The sequence below is a fragment of the Podarcis liolepis genome (assembly GCF_965112155.1).
Source record: "Podarcis liolepis genome assembly, chromosome: 17".
In the NCBI taxonomy this organism is placed as follows: Eukaryota; Metazoa; Chordata; class Lepidosauria; order Squamata; family Lacertidae; genus Podarcis; species Podarcis liolepis.
In genome coordinates, this window is record NC_139571.1 from 35,542,578 (window position 1) to 35,565,218 (window position 22,641).

At 46.8% G+C, this 22,641-nt stretch overlaps 1 protein-coding gene across 3 annotated transcripts; it reads right to left on the reverse strand.

Moving 5' to 3' along the window:
- Nucleotides 1–516: 516 nt before the first annotated feature.
- Nucleotides 517–17,880, reverse strand: HOPX (HOP homeobox). 3 transcript variants are annotated; one of them, XM_083482071.1, is made up of 4 exons: nt 17,176–17,880; nt 9,857–9,896; nt 4,253–4,430; nt 517–1,592 (listed from the first exon to the last, which is right to left on the reverse strand). In XM_083482071.1, the coding sequence occupies exons 3-4, from the start codon at nt 4,394–4,396 to the stop codon at nt 1,515–1,517; spliced, it is 222 nt and encodes a 73-aa protein (XP_083338197.1). In that variant the 5' UTR covers nt 4,397–4,430; nt 9,857–9,896; nt 17,176–17,880; the 3' UTR covers nt 517–1,514. The 3 variants fall into 3 exon arrangements, with proteins under 3 accessions (XP_083338197.1, XP_083338196.1, XP_083338195.1); XM_083482070.1 differs by having other exon boundaries at nt 9,849–9,896; nt 17,176–17,878; XM_083482069.1 differs by lacking the exon at nt 9,857–9,896 and having other exon boundaries at nt 17,176–17,863.
- Between the last annotated feature and the right edge of the window lie 4,761 nt (nt 17,881–22,641).

Below are 22,641 nucleotides of genomic sequence, written 5' to 3' on the forward strand. Positions count from 1 at the left end.
GAAATGGTGCTCAACTATTTAACAGCACACAATAATGCTTCCACCACTCCCTTTATTTTTATTCAACGCTTCCCAATTGCATCCAAGGCTACTACCGCCCCCAGCACCCCGCAGGGAGCAGTACAGTGGTACCTCGGGTTACATACGCTTCAGGTTACATACGCTTCAGGTTACATACGCTTCAGGTTACACACTCCGCTAACCTAGAAATACTGCTTCAGGTTAAATACTTTGCTTCAGGATAAGAACAGAAATCGTGCTCCAGCGGCGCAGCAGCAGCAGGAGGCCCCATTAGCTAAAGTGGTGCTTCAGGTTAAGAACAGTTTCAGGTTAAGAACGGGCCTCCGGAACGAATTAAGTACTTAACCTGAGGTACCACTGTATTACCTACTTTGAGAAACCCTGCTGCTGGCCCTTCTTGGCTTCTGTTTCTTGGTCATACGAGAACACCAGGGGTGGACTTTTCGATGATAAACTGACAGGCCGACCAAATCAACCAGAAGCATGCATATCCAGTCTGATTTAACTTCCATTTTTATTCGCACATCTGGAGGGAAATATTCCTTTTAACTTAGAGGGCAAGCCTTTCGGAAGACAATAAAATAAATGCAGCAACGGCGTAAGCATGCACAGGTTTTCATTCAGTAACGCTGGCATCAAATGAAGTATGGGCACGATCCAATCCTGATACTGGGTAGCATGGGTGCTCGTACCTGCATGCTAGGCACTTTACAACAAACCATCCAAGGCTAGTGGACTAACGTCAAACAAATTAAGGCCATGGATCTGGGGAGTGGGGCGGAAGAATCTGGCTGCACTGACCAATAGTGGGTCGAGATACATTGATGTCAGTTATCAGTTTGCACCTGTCTGGGGCTAGTGAGACTAGATGTCCTGCTGCAGGGATTTTCCCTAGTGTGCCGTGGTGGAGGGTGTCTTCATGGTGCCCAGGGCATGTGGGCATGGCCCAACCCTTGCTGCCGACGCAACTCCCAATGTTCAGTTTGGTTTCCTGCAAGGCTACCTCTCTGCATTCATCATTGCCTACACACTGAAATCGCACCCCAATTTTTTGTCAATGCAGTTGGTTTTCTCAATGCTGCTTTCCTGCGCTCCACAAGTGAGCTCATTTTTTGAGATCCGGTGGCAGGCGACGGACAGACCATTTTCCCCTGCTAAGTCTTCTCGTTCATATTATTAGCTTTGCCACGAATCAAGGGGAATGTTCTTAGATTAATCCTAAACTACATGCCACTTTGAAAGGAGCTGCAGCCAGCGGCAGTTGCAGGTCTTCCTTTATCATTTCTATACAAGAATACATTACAACTTGCATATATATATCTATATGGTTTTATATAATTATTTATCCCCCCCCCCAGGTTATGTACATTTTAAATAAGGCAGCAGGTTAAATAACAGACACAATTAGTTTTGATAGTAACATGTTCCGCAGCAAGAATTAATCGATGGACGCCATCAGCTTTTTAGGATTGTCTCTGGAAGGAGAGTTCAAGTCAGTCTCGGACAGACCCACACTCCGAAGGCAGCCCTTCTGACCTCCTCCACTCCGCAAGGCGCTTCTTGAACCATTTCTGGGGAAACAAGAGACATGGCAGGATGAAAACAGAGAAACTGAGCTGGCACAACAAATGCAGATGAGGGCATATGGTAATTTCACTGAGGGTGAGCTGCTGGGAGTGCAGAATGCACAGGAAGAAGAATGCTGAGTCAGGGATGGTCTAGTTCAGGGTTTCTCAAACTGTTCTTGAACTACAGTTCCCATCATCCTTAGCTATGAGGACCAGTGATCAGGGATGATGGGAATTGTAGTCCAAAAACAGCTGGAGACCCAACTTTGGGAAGCACTGGTCTAGATACACAGCAGAATGTGATGGCAGATCCGAGAGACAGGACAGTGAGTGGACTGTACCACTTCCACTTCATACTGCAGGGGGTATTATATATTTTAGAATGTCCTTTGGGGGGGGGAAGGTCCTGCAGGTGAGCAAATTCACACATCAGGGAGAAAGGTTGCCGCACAATCCACTTCCTGCTAGCTTTCTACATGCAGAGAGGGTCCTCATCCCAGGACAAGAGACATTTTAAAAATATGGTCCTCCACTTGCAGCTTGAAGTGGTACAGTCCATTCTAGAACTGCAAGACTCCACCACTCCATTCCTACTTCCTTCTGCTGCATTGTAGATTAGGAGCCAAACCTAATCTACACTGCACATGTGCCTTAAAAATTACACTTACAAATTGCAATTCTCTCTCCTCAGCAAAAGCTGTTATGGGAGCGGGATAATCTAGACTGGGACTACAATGCGTCAGCGAGAGAGTTTAATCCTTCCTCTTTGTGCTATTTTCCTCTCGTCTGTTATTTGCTGCAAATTGGGCTGTCAAAGGTAGAAGGGAACCTTGCTCAGTAGTTATGAATTTCTGTCCCGTGCGGCTGCAGGCTGTTGTTTTTGGACAATAAATATAATCAGACTAAATAGGAAGCAGTGACTTATTTAGAACATGGAGGAAACAAGACATTCTCAGGAAAGGAAAAAGAGCAGAGCCAGAATAGCAGACGAGGGGCTGCTATCTCAAAACCCATATTGTGTATACTTTAGATTTTCATACATTTTATACTGCAATGGTTTGGAAAAAAACAAACCTTGAGTTTCAGTGCTGAAAAGCCTAATTTGGGCTTCAGCTGAGTGACGTAGATCTGAAATATGTGACTGAAGGGAAGGCAGCCTCCCCTTGGGCCTGACTTGAGCCAGCGAGAGACCTAGAGATTCTGCTCATCACAACGGGGATCTCATGTTTGTATCAAGTTTCCCACTCACAATCCTGGCCAATTTGCTCTCTTATTGCTTGGAATCATGACAGTTATGAAGTAACCCCAACCCCTTGTTAATGGTGGATGCCAATGGCATTAGAAGTACAAAATTCACCACATGGTGGGCAGGATAAACCACTAGCAACATGGTTGAAGGTACCCCAGAGAGGTACTAAAACCCTGTTAGGCCAGCTCTGTGTCACTTGATTGCTCAAAAAGTTGATGATTCATAGCTGAATGTGTGAATGGTCCCTAATGGAATGAAAACCACTGAGGGCCAGATTACATCCACCTTTTAAAAAAAATTAAAATGACATGCCTATCTTGTTCATTAATAGGCTTGTTGGGGTGGAAGTCTAATTTTAATTAGAGACAGGGGCTGGATCTTCCAGCCAAACCTGCTTTTCCTTCTTTCAATCCATCACTGCAGACACATCATGCTGGGAGGAAAAGCACAATCGGGGAAGTAAGGAGAAGGATTCAGCAACCATGGCTGGTCTTGTCACACACACACACCCATTCACCACTTCTAGTTTGGCCCTGAGGTAATGTGAGGTGGGGACATAGAGGCCCTGTCCGTGGTTCTGCTGACCAGTTCACAGGTCCAAGTCACCACTTGATGTTGCAAACGTTGAGAAAGGCAAACATCTTTTTTGGGAGAGAATCATAGAAATGTAGAGTTGGGAGGATCATCTAGGTAAAGGGTAAAGGGATGCCTGACCGTTAGGTTCAGTTGCGGACGACTCTGGGGAGCTCACCCCATTGCGGGGATTCGAACTGCCGACCTTCTCACCAAGTCCTAGGCTCTGTGGTTTAACCCACCCGCGTCCCTGAGGATCATCTAGTCCAGAGCTTTTTAAACTTTTCATGTTGGTGACACACTTTTTGGACACACATCATTTCATGACACATTAATTCAGTTTCAATAGCAAACTGGAGGTTAAACTAACCCCTTTCCAGCCCCGGGAGCATTCGCACAAAACACCTACACGCTGCAGCCAACACACTAACGTGTTGCCACACAGAGTTTGGAAAACTTTGATCTAGTCCAACCCCCAGCAATGCAAGAATATATAGCTGTCCCATTTTTAATGAATCTTTTTTTGATGTTTGATGTTTTATTATGTGTTTATATGTGTTGGAAGCTGCCTGCCAGAGTGGCTGGGGCAACCCAGCCTGAATGGGCAAGGTATAAATAATAAAATTATTGTGATGATGATTATGATTATATGGAGATCAAACCTGCAACCTTGGCATTATCAGCACCACACTCTAACCAACTGAGCTATCTGCAGCCAGGGGGAGGCTATGGTTAGGAAGACACTTTGAAAGCACTGAGACCAAGGGAGAGGCTGTGGTCCCTACAGGCCTGGATCCTGGGGTCAGAGCTGGCCTTTGCGTTCTGCGGCTCAGTCACTCACCAGAGTCTCTTCCTCAGACAATCCTGCCTCAGCAGCTATGAGGCAAAGGGTGGCTGGGTCCGGGTGCTTGTTGACTTTGTTGAAGTTATACTCCAGAATCTCTATCTGTTCCTCTGTGGGGCTGGTTGCCGTTTCGGTGGACATCTTCTCTTGGCACAAGTTTGCTTGCAACAGGGAGCTGCGGAGAAAAGCATAGGGACAGCAGAGTCAAACCCTGCATGTAGTTAATTACCCAATCACCCTCTTTGCTGCAACTGAAACAATTTTTTGGGGGGACACATTTTTTGGGGGGAAGCTGCCTTACTGAGTTCTACTGTTGGTCCATCTAGTTCACAATTGTCTACACTAGTGTTCTTCAATCTTTGGTTCCCCCAGACTTTGTTGGACTACAACTACCATCATCCTTGATTATTGGCTAAGATGTCTGAGGATGGTGGGAGATGTAGTCCAACATCTGGGGACCCAATGTTGGAGAGCACTGGTCTACACTGACTGCCAGTGACTCTTCATGGGTTCAGATAGGAGTCTTGCCTGCCAATGCCAGACAGGGAATCTGGGACCTTCTACATGCCAAGCCAGTCTACCACTGAGCTAAGACGCTTCTCAAAAATTGTCCAATCTTGCCATTCATCATTTAAACGTGAAATGCTGAATTTGTAATCTGCATGTACGATCCCCCTTCGTAAAATCCAAAGCACGGGTGCTTCACCGTTAATGACAACTTCAGCTCGTTTGTGGTGAAACTATCAACTGAGAAACAAGTAGCTCTGAAGGCTGGATTCTGCTCACGATTCGCAAGACCATTTTATTTGGCATTTCCCACTTTGTGTTTAGAATGAATGAAGAGATCAAGCTCCTTGCTGAGAGGACCTGGGCAGGCCAATCCGATGGTTTCTGCTCATAGCTGTCAACGTTTCCCTTTCTTTAAGGGAAATTCCCTTATACTGAATAGGATTCCTCGCAAGAAAAGGGAAAAGTTGACAGCTATGCTTCTGCTACACCAGCCGCTGCAAGCTGCAGTTTAAGTCACCGTCCTCTGCACACCTTGACAGCAACATACAAAGCACGGGAAGAGTTGTGGTGTTGATGCAGTGCAGCCACACCGACAACTATTCCTGCAGAATCTCTGGAAGTTCCTTCAAGTCACTCGCCACCCACACAACATGCCCAATGCATAGCACAAAAGCAACATGTGGCAACGACCAGACATCACCATGACGTCAATGCACCCAAAGGCCTGCTCCTTCATATATTGTGTGCATTTGTGCAGAAAGACGTCTCGCGAGCACAAGCACTCGGACATCCCATTCTGTCCCTGTCAAGGTCACCCACTTTTTGAGGTGGTGCTAAAGCGAGACGGAATACCCAGAATTGGCTGTTCTGTTTATAAATAGCGTGTTGGTTTTATGTTTGCTGAGCTGCATCTGAAACCAAACCCATTTCCTCATTTCTCAAAAAAGGACTCTCCGGAATTAGGAATGGGTAACTCAGTAAATAATTCAGCAGACAAGGAAAGAATTATATTGTTAGGGTTGCTGTGGCTCATGATTCCCTAATGGACTGCAATTTCTCCTGCTTGGTGGCCGGTGTGGTTTCCCCCCCAGTTTTAGAAATTTAAATGTGTAGGACTTAACAGCATATTATTCACAAGAACTTTCAATACAGTCTTTAAAAAAGAAAAAAAGAAAGAACAGAAGAACAGACTCAGCGGGGGGGGGGGGATTTGGAGCTGAGAAGCAGCTCCAAAAGTTTAGGGGGGGGTGATGTTTAACCTATAGCTTTGCCACCCCCAAATCACCTTCCTAGCTGCTGTTCAGAACTGATATTTGACCTTATTTTGACTTCAACAACTGGAAAAAAAAATCACTGGAGGTAATTGAGAGTGGAGAATCTAGTAGGCAAGCTTTGGCCTTTCATATAGGACTTCTTCTAGGGTTGTAGCTACAAGGTGGAGGGAGGGTCTAGCCAGGGTTTTTGCCCCAGGTGAAGCCTCCAGAGCGGTGTCAATAAGGCTGTGTGTGTGTGTGTGTGAATGTGCATGGGGGGCACCAAATTGGGTCTTTGACCTGGGTGAAATAAAGCCTAGTTTCGCCACTGCTTCTTCAGGGATGACTACCAGGGATGACTGAGATCTATATCATGCATTTAAGGCACATCCAACACACATTTAAAACACATAACTTCCCCCAAAGAATAATGAGAACTCTGGTTTTCCCCTCACAGAGCTACAATTCCCAGCATCCTCAACAAGCCACAGTTCCCAGGATTCCTTGGGAAAAGTCATGTATGTAAATGTATGTTGGATGTGCTTTAAACATATGGCTAGATTAACAGAAGTGGAATACAAAAAGGGAGGTGTGAGGAGGTCGTGGAAATAAGTGAATGAAAGATGGGATAATGAAATGGTTTGATTTATTTTATTGTTTTTGTTTTGTTAGCTTAATGTATTAATGTATTGTATTGTTGTTGTTTTTAGTGTTTAAATTTTTTGGAAAAGTAATAAATATTATTTAAAAAAATAAAAATAAACATATGGTTAGATCTGCCCACAGAAATACACAAATTCATGGAGGAAAAATGCTATCAGTGACTCCAGGATCTGGGCAGCATGTTGTTCTTGCCTGCCTAGAACATCCTTAGAGTTCTGGTTAACTCAGTCCCTAGTACCATTTTCCAATATCAAACTGCTCTGTGCTGGCATTATTTGGAAACACAGTAAAACTGCTAAAATGTAGTAAAACTGGTACTGACTCTCACTCATCCTCCCCAGGCTTTTCAGCTGTTCCTTCCCACCTTCAGAGGTTTCAACCACAACCCTTGAAAGCTTTATGGGGGAAAGCAGGAAAGCAGTTTTGGGGATGTTGATGCAGACACTGGTATCAGCATTTCAGAAGCAGCAAAACTGAGATGCAGAATGGCAAAGAAGCTTCATCAAGGTTAACAGAGAAGCCACAGAAGGAAATTGATTACGTACATCTCCTGTCTCCAGATCTATCTAAACCACCGGACGTGATGCTCTTTGGCAAAATTTAAGCCTCTGCAGAGAGATACAAAAATAACACCAAGATATCCTTTGTATCCTTTGAAAGTGATTTTCCTTTACCATTATATGACTTTGATGCTGTTGATGGATCTTCTTGGAAGTAAACACAACAAAGAGCCTTGAAGATTAATGAACTGTTGCACAAACTTTGGTGGACTAATGTCCACTTCATCAGATGCGTGAAGGTTAATCCTGAGCATGCATGTACACAGTAGACATGTTCAGAAGGCACTGGAATCCCAAAAGTACAGACAGTCAGCTCTTTCGGACGTCCTCCTTATTGCACATTCATCAGGATTTGCACTCACAATGGTATTGAGGCAATCATCCGTGATCCTGCTTTTAATATTATTTGCACCTGCAAAATTTTTGGGGAGCTTCATTTACATTCAATGCATATTGTGCACCTTTATTCAAAATCCTATAGCTTTTCATGCCACAAATGTCTGTGTGTCTCACTTCTTTTTTGCACCACAGGCCTTCCAGATAGCAATAATGTGGTAACAATGGAGAAGCATGTGTATAAAAGAGGGTGCAGAGAAAGGTTTCCAGGGAGATGGGAAATGCTACAGCCCACGTCCTGCCCATGTTCTGTCATTGCCCATCCTGCTAACAAAAGGGATAAAGCAGCAAAGTATCGGACCTGTAGAAGGGATGGCGAAAACTGATAGCGATAAAACCAGCAAGACTTGCACACTAAAGCCTCTCCTCCTCCCAGAAGGCAGGGGTTGTGAGCAGGAGCCGATCCCTGCATCACGCAGGAGGCGTTCTGCCCCCTGCCCTCTCATCATCGCTGGCGCGCCACGCCTCCCAGTTGGGCACCCAATTGGGTGACACCGCGGGGGCGTGGTTTAGCCGCTCAAATGTGGCCGCGTCAGCTCTCCCTGCCATTGCACCACTCATTTTCACGAGTCGAAGACCCACCCACCACTCCCTTTAGTGCATAGCTTCTCGCTTGACCTTTCTATGGACCCATGGGTGGTCACCCTGGTTTCCCAGGGGGCCCGGTAGGAGTTTTTTTCCAATTGGCGAATTGGCACCGGCCTCTTGGTTTTTTCCCGCCTACCTCGTAGCAATCGTCACAACTTTCTTGGTATTTGGCGGTTAGGCATTGGAATGTGTTGTTGGTGTATAGAAGGGCAAGGTGTGGCCATCGCCTACCCTTCACTTTTGGGTATTCCGTTAAAGGAATCTGGCAGTTCGTGGATCCTGTCCGATGCCCTGTGTGGCGGGGGGGCATGGCACGACCCCCAGTGACATCAGGGGAATGCTTATAGTTGTATTTGCATCAACAGGCTCCCCCTACTGGTGGTTAACCCCTTGTCAGACTCACCCCTCTCCGAGTGGGTGGAGTCAAATTTGGAGTTGTCCAATGCCTAAGCCAATACCTTCTCACCTGCTGTAATCAATAAAGTTGTGGCCTTTTCTTGCCCATTAACCTAATATACTGTGTCCACGTGTCTTTATTATTCTCAAGCGAGGGACGGGTCCTCGAATCACAAGCCTCCTGCCGTGAAACACCCTAATAAAGCAAAACAAATGCACCACAAATGCTCTATGACAAGGACAGGTACTATATATTGCAGAATACACCTGCAGTAAACATCAGTCTGGAGAGGCCCAATGATTGTTACCTTATTAACAGTGATTGTTCACAAAAGAGGCTTTTGTGACAGATAGTGCAGACAACCCAATAAGCCAACTAACACAGTACTTTAGTGATAAAAAATCCACTGGGCAGTGACTGTTCCTTGAAGCGACTTGGCTAATTCATTCCCCCGGAGAGCCAGTGTGGCCTAATGGTTAGAGCGTTGGACTCAAACCTGGGAGCGAAGGCTTTGAATCGCCACTCAGCCACGAAGCTCAGTGGGCGTCCTTGGGCCAGTCGCAATCTCGTAACCTAACCCACCTCACAGGGTTCCTGGGAGGATGAAATGGGGAGGAGGAGAACCATGTAGACCACCTCAGGGTCCCTGGAAGATAAAGGTGGTGTATTAATTAATTAATTAACTATTAATTATAATTAATTAATTAAATACCCTGAACATGGCAGCTCCCATCCTGTTGATTCTCCCAGGTTTAAAAGTGAACTGGGGATTTAAATCAGGGATTTAAAGTAAGGTTAAAAAAAAAGGTAAAGGACCCCTGGATGGTTAAGTCCAGTCAAAGGCGACTACGGGGTTGCGGCGCTCATCTCGCTTTCAGGCCGAGGGAGCCGGCGTTTCTCCACAGACAGCTTTCCGGGTCATGTGGCCAGCATGACTAAACCGCTTCTGGCGCAACAGAACACCGTGATGGAAACCAGAGAGCATGGAAATGTCGTTTACCTTCCCGCCACAGCGGTACTTATCTATCTACTTGCACTGGTGTGCTTTCGAACTGCTAGGTTGGCAGGAGCTAGGACAGAGCAACGGGAGCCCACCCTGTTGTGGGGATTCGAACCGCCAACCTTCTGATCGGCAAGCCCTAGGCTCAGTGGTTTAGACCACAGCGCCACCCGCGTCCCATTTTTAAAGTGCAGCATGGTTGGGTGGGTTGGGGAAGATGACTTACTTTTTTACCTGAAACTGATGGTTCCTGCAGAGTTTCGTTCTCCCCTTCCTAAAGAATGCAAAACGAAACAAAACAAAATGCACAGTCAGCTGATCTGTGCTCATGGGGAAAGACTGAAGTTGCTCCTCATATCCAAATTCAAGTCCTTGTGGGTGTGGACTACTCTGGTCTAATGTGAAGCAAAGGAAATTGGATAAATGCTAACTAATGCTCCAAGGTGGACCAGCCCGGTATTTCTAGGGTTGAAGACTTAATCCTGCACACGAGCAGATTGGCACATCCAGTTTGGCTGGCAGCAAAGGCTCATGTCAGTAAATTGTGACACCCCCACCACAACGCGTTCCATAAATAGAACCTGCAAGAACCAATTCGGAAGTCAGTGAAGCAAACAACTCTGTAGGCAGGAAGCCTATTGAAAGAGGAATATCTTAGACATCCTTCATGCTACTAAGGTGTTTACACTTAAACTGCAGGTTTGTTTATTTTATGAAGATGGCATCATCTGTGTGGGTATGATAATTATCAGGAGCATAGTAGGAGTTGGTAGGGAAATTTAACCCTTTCCTCCCCATCTTGTGGTCCCCAAGGGGCAGCCCTCCTCTGACCTGCTACTTGCATTAAGAAGAAACCCCCCCATTGATCTCTCCTGGGGATTTTCAAAGCAAATATTAGCTTCAGAAGAGGGATCTTCCTCAATTCTGTGGCAGGATTCATTTTCCAGCCCATGCCTGCTGCAGTCCAGATAATTATTAGCACCACAGCTGATGCTATTTGCATATTTTTTTAAGCCACACACAGCTGCACCTTACATGCAAAGAGCTACTTGATGCCTACATTTGTTTTCCCCTCAAGCCGTATCTACAGTGGCGTAGCGTGGGTTGTCAGCACCCGGGGCAAGGCAAGTAATTTGTGCCCCCTAACCCGTGGATTTGCGCCCCCTAACGCCCGGTGCGGCCGGGCCCCCTGCACCCCCCACGCTACGCCACTGCGTATCTACCATGCTGACAGAGCGCTTAGCAAACTCGCATTTTAAAATATGAAATCCGTGTTTTGCCTAACAAATGCGAACGGGAATGTTGAGGACTATAGGAAGCACGTGCAAGCTTGGTGATGCCCCCTTCAATTCTGTCTGAACAGCCTTTACTGAAATACAGCTTTATATAACTCCTGCATTCGCCCCAACGATCATTCGCTACCTGCTAACAGCAACCGGCTGACCTGGCACTCCCAAGGATGGAGCCGTAGAGCACACTGGGCTCATTCACCAAAGGTTGTTTTGGGATTGTTCTGTCCCCAATTTGAATAGAAACTTAATCCCGGACCAGCCTGTCTTCCAGGAAGCACAGCTTTGTTGCTCGCTCTTCCCTGCCCTTGTCGACACTGGGCTCACTCAGCAACCCTTTGGCAGCTCTTGGGTCCCGAGGAGAGAATAGCTATGCTGTGGTGCTCAGCCCCCCTGCTAAAAGCTCGAGTAGGCCAAGGTTGGCTCTGCATATTAATTCGCTGAGCGGTGCCAGCAAAGAGCCGTGGCAATGTGTCAAGTGCCACAGTGTCTTCTTCCAGTGGAACCAAATCAGCGAGAATAGGTTGGAGAGTTAGGGCTCTTCCGGACAATTCTGTTTATCGTGCACTCATGATTATTTCATACCCCTCAACTGCCCCAATTAAATCGGGACATCCTGGTTTGGGGTACCATGCATAGTGCACAAAAACACGCAGGATCGTGAATCATGTGACTCGCACGGGAGCGGGGCCAGGAAGACACGAATCCTGGTTTTGAGCATCAACATGTTGGAGGGGATGCTATTAGTGCTCATGATATATTATTGGGGTGGTTATACATGATCCCACTTTCAATGTCCGTTTGAACATACTGAGTCATTTCCAACCCAAGAGTTCAGTGCATCATCATTTATTGGTCATTTATTGGTTTTTAATGGTCTTACATTGGCTTGTGTGTGGTCTATCGTCTTGCTGTATTTTTAGGGAAAGTGTGGTCTGTAAACATTTAAATAAATAATTTATACTGATGTTTTTATTGACTTTGTTGTCCTTTTGAGCACTGCATACTGCCTTCCTGCATTTTTACAAAAAAGTGTGATCTATACATATTTTAAATAAATACATAAATAAATTTATAATGCCTGAATGGGGATGAAACTAATATAGAGATTTATGTGGCGTGTCAATTGGCAGAGGGTTGGCGGGGTGTGGGGGTTATGGTCTGGCTGGCTACTCCTCTCTCTTTATTTTTATTTAATTTATTGCATTTCTATACTACCTAATAACCAAAGTTTTCTGGACTGTTTAAACTAAAAATAATTAAATCATGATGCACAATGCACATGACATCTGAGACAGAGCACAGTATAGAGTCAAAACGTACAACAGAAGAGACAGCTGTGCAAATGATCTCAAATGCACTTTGTGAAAGGCCTGAAAGGACAATACAAAAGGGCTTCACCTGGCGCTGACAATACTACAATGTGGGCCTTAAGAGAGCCTCCCTGGAGATGGTATTCCACAACTGAGGCACCACCCCTGAAAAAGCCCTATTCCCATTAGTCATCTGTCACCCCTCATTACATAGGTATAGCTGGAGAAGGGCCTCTGAAGATGACCTTACGGTCCAGAAAGGTGTGGATGTGCGTATCCTCCAGGTCGCATGGCCTCAAGCCACTTCTAGCTTTAAAAGTAAACATGAGAATTTTGAACTGGGTCTCCTGGAAACAGACTAGTAGCCAGTTCTGACAGCATAGTGCCAGAATAATCTATATTGGCCAGTCCCAGTGAACAGCGTGGTGGCGCTATTTTGGACTAACACAGGTTCCTGTGCCCTTTTGAAAGGCAGCTCCATGTAGTGGCCTAGCATGGGTTGCCAGGGCCCAGGGCCATGCAGTTGGGTGTGGGAAATGGACAGAGTACACATGCGCCTAGCAGCGCCCGCCTCACCCAGGACGAAATGTTGGCAGATATGATGGAGTCATGAGGCCCCAGAGCCAGGGAGATAAGTAACTATACAACCTTCAGAAGACATCTGAAGACAGCCAAGTACAGGGAAGGTTTTTTAAAAAAATGTTTGATGTTTTATTATGTTTTTATGCATGTTGGAAGCCACCCAGAGTGGCTGGGCAACCCAGTCAGATGGGCGGGGTATAAATAGTAAAATTATTATCATTATTATTATGGAATAAAGGTAAAGGGACCCCTGATCATTAGGTCCAGTTGTGACCGACTCTAGGGTTGCGGCGCTCATCTCGCTTTACTTGCCGAGGAAGCCAGCATACAGCTTCTGGGTCATGTGGCCAGCATGACTAAGCCGCTTCTGGTGAACCAGAGCAGCGCACGGAAATGCCGTTTACCTTCCCGCCGGAGTGGTACCTATTTATCTACTTGCACTTTGACATGCTTTTGAACTGCTAGGTTGGCAGGAGCAGGGACCAAGCAACGGGAACTCACCCTGTCATGGGGATTCAAACCGCCGACCTTCTGATCAGCAAGTCCTAGGCTCTGTGGTTTAACCCACAGCGCCACCCACGTCCCGATATTATGGAATAGGACATACCTATTTTTATCAGAGAAATGTTGGAGGGTATGGTACATGTGTGTGCACCAACTCCGACACACACACACACACACACACACACACACACACACCCCAACTGGATTTTTAGTCTGGCTATGCATCTTCCACAGCTGGCTGCTGGCCCAAACGGTAAAATTCTGGTCAGGCCAGTAAAATCCCTAAGCAAGTGGCACTTCTTAATTGGCAGTTGAGTTGCCAACACAGTGTGAGCTAGCCCTGCATGCAGCAGGAAGCCATTACCATCAAGCCCGGGTTGTTTCCAATGTAAGTCCTACTCAGACCAGACCCACTGAAATTAATAGATAAGGCTCTCTTAGCTCCATCATTTTCAGTAGCTAAACCCTGAGTACAGGTGAGCTGGGGACAGTCATCTGTGGGCAGAGAGCAACTAATGTTTTAAGACATTGCTCAGGTGATACCTTGGCAAACGTGTCTTCATCCCATGTTTCCTAAGATATTGCAGGGGTGGAGGCTGCAAGAGGTTTGGGAATGTGGAAGGAAGGGAGATCAGGCCACTGGAATGCCTGCCAATCCTCTTCTGCAAATGCCATTGCCTGTGGTTGTCCACCCCTCTCCCCAGGCAGATCACGTCCATGTTTGGAGTCTAGTTGGGGTAGATGTTTGAAGGAAGATAACTGTCCGTCTAGTTAAAGCTATGGTTTTCCCAGTAGTGATGTATGGAAGTGAGAGCTGGACCATAAAGAAGGCTGATCACCGAAGAATGGATGCTTTTTTGAATTATGGTGCTGGAGGAGACTCTTGAGAGTCCCATGGACTGCAAGAAGATCAAACCTCTCCATTCTGAAGGAAATCAGCCCTGAGTGCTCACTGGAAGGACAGATCGTGAAGCTGAGGCTCCAATACTTTGGCCGCCTCTTGAGAAGAGAAGACCCCCTGGAAAAGACCCTGATGTTGAGAAAGATGGAGGGCACAAGGAGAAGGGGACGACAGAGGATGAGATGGTTGGACAGTGTTTTTGAAGCTACCAGCCTGAGTTTGACCAAACTGCGGGAGGCAGTGGAAGACAGGAGTGCCTGGCGTGCTCTGGTCCAGGGGCTCACGAAGAGTCGGACACGACTAAACAACTAAACAACAACAAGCTGCAGCAGGGGAGAACTGGCCTGTAGGGAAATATTGAAGCAGCCTTCTCTTACCCATTGCACCAGTCCTTCAACTGCACCCCCAATCTCCACATTTGAATTACCAAAAAGAAGAAGAAGAAGAAGAAGAAGAAGAAGAAGAAGAAGAAGAAGAAGAAGAAGAAGAAGAGGAGGAGTTTGGATTTGATATCCCGCCTTTCACTCCCCTTCAGGAGTCTCAAAGCGGCTAACAATCTCCTTTCCCTTCCTCCCCCACAACAAACACTCTGTGAGGTGAGTGGGGCTGAGAGACTTCAAAGAAGTGTGACTGGCCCAAGGTCACCCAGCAGCTGCATGTGGAGGAGCGGAGACGCGAACCCGGTTACCCAGATTACATGACTACCGCTCTTAACCACTACACCACACTGGCTCTCAGTAGGTAGGGAAACAAAGGGGTTCAACTTTCCACCAGCATCCACATCTGCCCTGAGCCACAACTGTACTATTAACAAGGAAATGGATTGATGTTACAGGTACACATGTCAGAAGCACACAACTCTTTTTGAAAAAAGATGGTTCGTTGACCCCACTTGATAATCTTGCAATGACAAGCTAGCACCAAGCAACCGCAACAAATGCTCTTCCAAAACACTGTGTGTGTGTGTGTGTGTGTGTGTGTGCGCTTTTTTGCAATTTAATCTTAACGATCTTCAGGAACAGGCCTTCGAACCTTGCCAAGAACCTTGCCCCACCCCAACTGAAAGGTGAAAAAGCTTCCGGGAGCGTTAATATGACAGAGATTGGCACTTCTGAAACTGGGCACCTGATGCATTCAGCTGAGTCCTCAAATGTCACCCTGGCCACCTGCCTCAGTGACCTGTCCCTGGAATTATTTTTGCTGAGGAACCTAGGGAACAGGTGCAAGAGCATCAAACAAATATTGCTTATCAAACAGCTTGTTTGAATAGCAGGTATTTGGCCGGCGGTTGTCTTCCAAGAACAAACAGCAGGCTTCTCATTCCGCCGGAAAGAGAAACCGCTCTGTTAACACCCTCTTTTCTTCCTAGCTCTGTCATAATTTGACAAGTGTACACCTGAATAATGCATGTTTCTGGAGCCCTGCAGCGCTCAGCGCAGCCTTTCAATGGTCCCTGGATCTTGCTGAAAGCCATTGCTCAAGTTGCTATTCTTAGCCTCTGTTTATTTCTCACTCCTTCCATCCTCCTCAGAACAAACTGTTGGCAAGCGCTATCCTCATGGAAAGGGCCATAGGCTATCTCTATAGGGAAACACATACATTCCATGGTTTTTCTACCAAACTCTGGTTTTCTCAGTTTGCTGAGCTTACAAGGGACCACAGCAGAGTGAACAAGGCAAACAGGGGCTGCATATACCCCGCGCATTTCAAGCACATGGTTTCTCCCAAAGAATTCTGGGAAGCGTAGTTTTCCCCTTCACAGAGCTTCAACTCTCAGCAGCCTTAATAAACTACAGTTCCCAGGATTCTCTGGAGGACCTCATGTGCTTTAGATGTGCTGGAGTTTGGCAAACAATAAGCAAAACTCCACAGTCACAAAGCATTACGGTATTTCACACATGATTTTTCTATATACAATATGACCGCCTCTCGAGGATTTTGCATAGTTTGTTGACTTTTGATGGCTGGTGGTTACTAGCTGGTAAAATGTGCATCCATTAAAAAAAGTTAGAATCTCGACAGTTTGAGAAAACAAGTCTGACTTTCGCAGCTGATTTGAAAGAAGCCGCTTTGCGGATACGAAGGGGAAACTTTTGCCTTTGAAGACACGCCAAACGCAAAAAGATCCTCATTGCCTGCTTCCCCTGGCTGAGCTGGTACATTGTAAATGAGCAGTTTCCTACATAAGGTACCATAAATGTCCAATACACTTTTGCAAAAGGCAGGGTTGTGAAGCCAAAGCGAATACTTGCAAATATTTGGAGTCTGGTACACATGTGTAGCTGCTCAGATTTTCAGTGGGGAAGTTACGTTTTGAATTCAGCATTCAAGTTGTCTTTTTGAAATGTAACACTTCCCTCTCCAAATCTGAGTACTTTGGACTCGTCAGCATCGTTTGGGTGTTCTGTCGCTGTCACATCATAAAACACCGTTTCACGCCAACTATCTAATGCTATTATATGCTGAAACCAACAACATGTCAAGAGGTACCATAGAAATATTAAGGTAATCTTTATCAAGGCAACATGCTCTTATCAGTACACCTATGAAAATGTCCAAAAAAGTGAGCTGGCCATCACCCCTCCCCCACCTCTATTATTTGTTCCTTTTGACTCTTCCTTCCCTATACCATCAAAAGGTAGATTGCAAATGCATCTTTCTTTTTCCTCTTCTGCTGTTGCTCTGCGAGTGTGGCAGTGCTTTATAAAACAGCATCCAAAAAACCTACAGCAGCAGCAGCAACAGCAAAGATGCAGGAAGAATGCTCTCTGTCTGCAGCATGTAGTTTGGAAGCAAATGACATTCCTCTCCTCCTGGGTCTTCTTTCCTAAAGCTGCCCCGGCTTCATTGCAAATCCCTGACCCCTCTTTGTGCCTTCCATCAGAGAAGAAGCATCAATGTACCATTAACTTCAGCCTGGGCTCTCAGGTCAGATCAATGCGTTCTGCTCAGTTTTGCACTTACCTGGGGAAGGACCGGATCTTCTTTAAGCAGCCGAGATCCTCCAAGAATGTTTAAGTACCTGTGCAGGCGGTAACCTCAAACAGCTCCTTTCTGCATGTGTGTGTGTGTGAGAGTGTATGAATGAGAGAAGGAGTGTGTGACAGGCGTGTGTGTGTGTGTGTGTGTGTGTGTGTGTGTGTGTGTGTGTGTGACTTGAAAAACCTGCACCACAGGCAGACTGAAACTCAACAGCAGCTGCCTTAGCTGTTTAGCCGCTCTCCCTGCTGCAATTCAGGTTTGGCAGTCAGCTTGCTTATGCAGGAGTGTGAGTGTGTGTTTGTGTGTGTGTGTGTGTGTGTTTGTGTGTGTCTGTCCTCTCCAAATATATCTGCTAAACTCTTCTGCGTTGCAATTCCACCCCCCTCTTCCCATATAACAAAAGCAGGATTCCTTAGGAGCGGAGGAAAGCAGGAGCCAGAACAGAAGGGTGCGGGTTCTTGGCTTGTTTCTGCGGAGTGCGGCGGGTTATGGAGTGCAAGGGAAAAGATGCCGCAGCCGGGCCAAGGAGCCCTCGCCCCCTCCGAGGAAGTCGTTTTCATGAGTTCTGCTGGACTTCTGCCACTGCGAGTGTCATCCTGCCAGTTGCCTAATTAACCTCAAGTTGTTTCCCTTTGGGGGATGGAATGTACGTATAGACCAAACAGAAAAGGGAGGCAGGTCTCTGTTGCAACTTCCAGCTCCTCCACAAAAGCCGTGTGCTCAGTTTGGTGTGGGCACACCCTGGCATCTGAGCAGGGCACACCGGAACCGAGAGAGAGAGAGAGAGAGAGAGAGAGAGAGAGAGAGAGAGAATATGCTGTGTGCATGTGCCCAGCGCATGAATGCCGTCACATGTTGCGCAGGGGGAAACATGTGCGAGGATGACTTACCTGCTTGGTACTCGGGAAATGTAGCTACATGTGGGAGGAAAGGACCACTCCCTCCACATCGCCATGGAAGAGGCATGAAGCTGTACCCCAGAGTGTTTAATTCAATCTTGCCCAAATTTCCATTTCTCTTTTTATTTCTTCCCATTTTTAAAAATACTTATCTTCAAACAAATTTATAATTTTCATTGTTATTTGAATTCCTAAATATTTCACTTTAGGGAGCTGTGGTGAGAGGGAGCAGGACTATATTCTGGGGAAAAAATTAAATGAATGAATTCCTATGCCCCACAAATAACCCAGAGATGCATTTTAAATAAAAGGACACATTCTACTCATGTAAAAGCATGCTGATTCCTGGACCGTCTGCGGGCTGGATTTAGAAGGCGATTGGACCTGATCCAGCTCCTGGGCCTTAGTTTGCCTACCCATGCACTATACCTTTAAAGCACAGTCAAAGCCTGGATAGCTCAGTTGGTTAGAGCGTGCGGCTGCTAATGTCAAGCTTGCAGGTTCAATTTCTGTATGGGACATTTTCCTGCATTGCAGGGGGCTGGACTAGATGACCAATAGGGTCCCTTCTAACTCTACCGTGCTATGATTCTATGAAAGCATATCCCCCTGCTCAAAGGATTATGGGTACTGTAGTTTGCCCCTCACAGAGTAATCGTTCCCAGAAACCCTTAACAAACTATAGTGCCCAGAATTCTTTGAGGGGGTGGGGAATGTGCTTCAAGTGTGCTTTAAAGGTAACATAATGCTTTTCTAAGGGCCACTGAAATCTGGAGTCTGGGAATCTGGAAAATGAATCTATTTTCTCCAGATTATATTTCCAGTAAGGGACGCGGGTGGCGCTGTGGGTTAAACCACAGAGCCTAGGGCTTGCTGATCAGAAGGTTGGCAGTTCAAATCACCGCGACGGGGTCAGCTCCCATTGCTCGGTCCCTGCTCCTGCCCACCTAGCAGTTCAAAAGCACGTCAAAGTGCAAGTAGATAAATAGGTACCACTCCAGCGGGAAGGTAAACGGCGTTTCCGTGCGCTGCTCTGGTTCGCCAGAAGCGGCTTAGTCATGCTGGCCACATGACCCGGAAGCTGTACACCGGCTCCCTCGGCCGATAAAGCGAGATGAGCACCGCAACCCCATAGTCGGTCACGACTGGACCTAATTGTCAGGGGTCCCTTTACCTTTACATTACATTTTCAGTAGGGTCATAGGAAGCTGCCTTATGCCATCTGCACCTCACAATCACTTACTGGTAGCATCTGTCCAGGATTCCTGATCCAAATATTCCCCCATCTGCACCTGGGGATTGAACCTAAGACCTTTCATAGGCAATGTATGTGCCTCTCTGCCACTGAACTACAGCCCAGTTAAGGTTGGGCTGAATATTTATGATAGGCTGATCCATGGATCACTGTCAATGGCACAAAGTCCATAATGCCCTTGTGTAAGTGAACAACGTTCTCAGTTCACCCTGACGCTCTTCAGCAGTGATAAGGAGAGTATGGGTCCCTTCCTCCCCAGTTCTGCAGAAGTGAGAGTCACACCCACCCACATTCACCAGTTTGGGAAGCAGCTGCCCTCTGCCTTGTCTCTCACTTCTCTGCCTTCCCAGTTAAGCTGCATCATGGCCCATAGCGAAGCAGAAGGTGCCATCACCACTGCAGGCAGACCTGAAGAGGAACACAAGAGGCTTCAGGAGGAAGCAGAAAGCAAGCATGCAGAAGCTGTCATCACCGTGAGTCAAGCTGCAAGGGCTGTTGCACCCAGTCACCCTCGTGGATGACTTATGTCATGGAACATATGTGCAACTCCATTGACCCTCCTAGACCTCTCAGCAGCTTTCAGTGTCATCAGCCTTGGCATACTTTTGGGCCGACTGGCTGGTTTAGAGCTTGAGAGCATGACGTTATGGTGGCTGGGAAAAGCAGAGTGCCATGGATGCAGAGAAACGGTGGGAGCAACCAGCTGGGGAACCACCAAGAGAAGGAGGCTCAGAGCCCAGGGATCAGTGGTGGTGGTGGTGGTGGGGAACAACAATGAGTGGCCAGAGGGAGAAGACGAGGAAGAGTTGGTGTTGGAAGCTGAGGAGGTAGCAAGGTTTAGTGAGCTGGGAGAGTCTGAGGCAGAGAGAAGTCCAGAATCAGGACAGAAGATGAAGCAGAAGAGCAGGGAAAGGGAGGCCAAGAGGCAGAGATGAGCCAGGCTAGTGTAGAGTCACAAGCTCCCCTCCTTTCCACTTTTGACTCCCAGAAGCAGAAGAGGGGTGAAACAGGCAGAGCAAAGGCAAACTGCTTGAAGGCATAGGCTCCGATTGTTTGGGAAAAGGAGGAAGGGACATAGATAGATGTGGAGAGGCAGGGGCTTTCAGTCTTGCCAACTGATTTAATGGGGCAAGACCACTGGAAATGAGCTGCTGTCATAGGAGTCAACTCCTGGGAGCCAAGGGGTCTTTCTCTCCCCCCCCCCCAAGCTATAGCAATGGATCCAGAAGTAGCTCCTAGCTACGTAAAGGGCAACCAAAGCAGTTTCTCTGCCAGATCTGGGCCTAAACCCTGATTGAAATGGATCTAGAGGGTCAGCTTTCTCCACAGTGGCGTAGCGTGGGGGGTGCAGGGGGGGCCGGCCGCACCAGGCGCAACATCTGGGGGTTAGGGTTAGGGGGCGCAATCCACGGGTTAGGGGGCGCAAATTACTTGCCTTGCCCCGGGTGCTGACAACCCACGCTACGCCACTGTTTCTCCAAAAGCATCAGGATCTTATCCGCAACAGAGATGTTTTAAATTTAATTTTTTAAATTAAATTTAATTTTTTTAAATTTGAATTTATTATTTCTACCCTGCCCATCTGGCTGGGTCTCCCCAGCCACTCTGGGTGGTTTCCAACTGAAGGTTAAAAATACATTAAAACATCAGTTTATTAAAAACTTCCCTAATGAGGGCCACCTTCAGATGTCTTAAATTTAGATGTCTTAAATGTAGCAAATAAATGTTTGCTACACTCCCCTACTGACACAGCTGGTTAGATCAAATGTAGCATTTTAATCCTGAACCTTGTCTATCTGTTTTTGGGATCAACACCCTGGCCACTTTTGCATTTGCTCAAGAAGCGAAGTTGAGGAAGCTTGGCCGAAAATCAGGAGATGCTTTTAAGTTCAGCTGTGCATGCGTTAAAATCTTTAGTTTAAGAATGGTTTAGGGCAGCTGTGCCCAACCTGGTGCCCTCTAAATGCTTTAGACAGCAACTCCCATCAGAATTATAGTCCAAACAGATCAGGAGGTCCTAGGATGGGGGAGGCGGGTTTAAGATACAGGAAGACTTTTGCTCTTCGTGCAGAGTTCTGATGGATGAGGTTTTCTCTGGTCTTTCTGTGCTGTAGTTCTAGATTCTTATAAACGCCCACATACTCTCTCCCAAGCAGTGTGAAAAACAGCAATCTGGGTGGACGTTCTGCAGATACGAAGCAAAAACCCTCCTGTCAAGGCATAGCTCAGATTTGCCGTTGCAGCTGATCTGGGGCCAGCTGCGGTGCTATTTTAGCCGGTCCCTGGCAGCCAAATGGATTCAGGGTCTTTTAGCAGCAAGAGAAAAAGTGTGCAGTAAATGTCAGGGAAATGCTAAAGTCTCTTTTCCCAGCCTCCCCCGATTCCTTCCCGATTGAGATCTGACCCTTGGGAACGAAGCGATTTGGAGACGGATTTAACAGGCTGGACTAGACTTGCGTCTGGTTTTGATTACTGCACATTTCACTTGGTCCCAAGAATTGTGTCACTGCTGGGCAATGTTTTGCTGCAGAATTTCCAGGGAACTGTACCTGGGAGCAGACCTGGAGCAGGGGCTTGTGTCTTCTTGGTAGGGAAAGGAAACAAGCAAATCTCACCACTTCTGTTTGCAGGGGTCCTTACAGAAGCATTTTTCATTCTACTCCCCTCGTTAAGACCCTAATATGCAATGCTAGCTTTCTCCATGCCCAAGGAGAGCGCATTTTTAAAGTCTGGACTGTTAGGAAATTCTACATAGCTCAGTAATGTAAAAGGAACGATAATGCCAGAAATGTCTTGCATTCATCTGTTTCCTTGGGAAGGGACTTGCTTTCTGGGTCTGCAAAAGACCTTAAGAATCACCAGTGATTTTTTTTCTGGCGGGGAAATGGTGGGGGAACTCATGACAAAGTTAGTTAGTTAGTTGGTTAGTTAGTTAGTTAGTTAGTTTATTGCATAGTGCCACCCCCACACCTAAAGGTAAAGGTAAAGGGACCCCTGACCACTAGGTCCAGTCGTGACCGACTCTGGGGTTGCTCATCTTGCTTTATTGGCCGAGGGAGCCGGTGTACAGCTTCCGGGTCATGTGGCCAGCATGACTAAGACGCTTCTGGCGAACCAGAGCAGCGCATAGAAACGCTGTTTACCTTCCCGCCGGAGCGGTACCTATTTATCTACTTGCACTTTGACGTGCTTTCGAACTGCTAGGTTGGCAGGAGCAGGGACCAAGCAACGGGAGCTCACCCTTTCACGGGGATTCGAACCACCGACCTTCTGTTCTGCAAGTCCTAGGCTCTG

Excerpts from the sequence above, each read along its gene's own strand:
- HOPX (XM_083482071.1), bottom strand. The coding sequence starts at position 4,396 with ATGTCCACCGAAACGGCAACCAGCCCCACAGAGGAACAGATAGAGATT. Across the intron at positions 1,593-4,252 it reads TGTCTGAGGAAGAGACTCTG|AAATGGTTCAAGAAGCGCCT; the intron begins GTGAGTGACTGA and ends TTGTTTCCCCAG.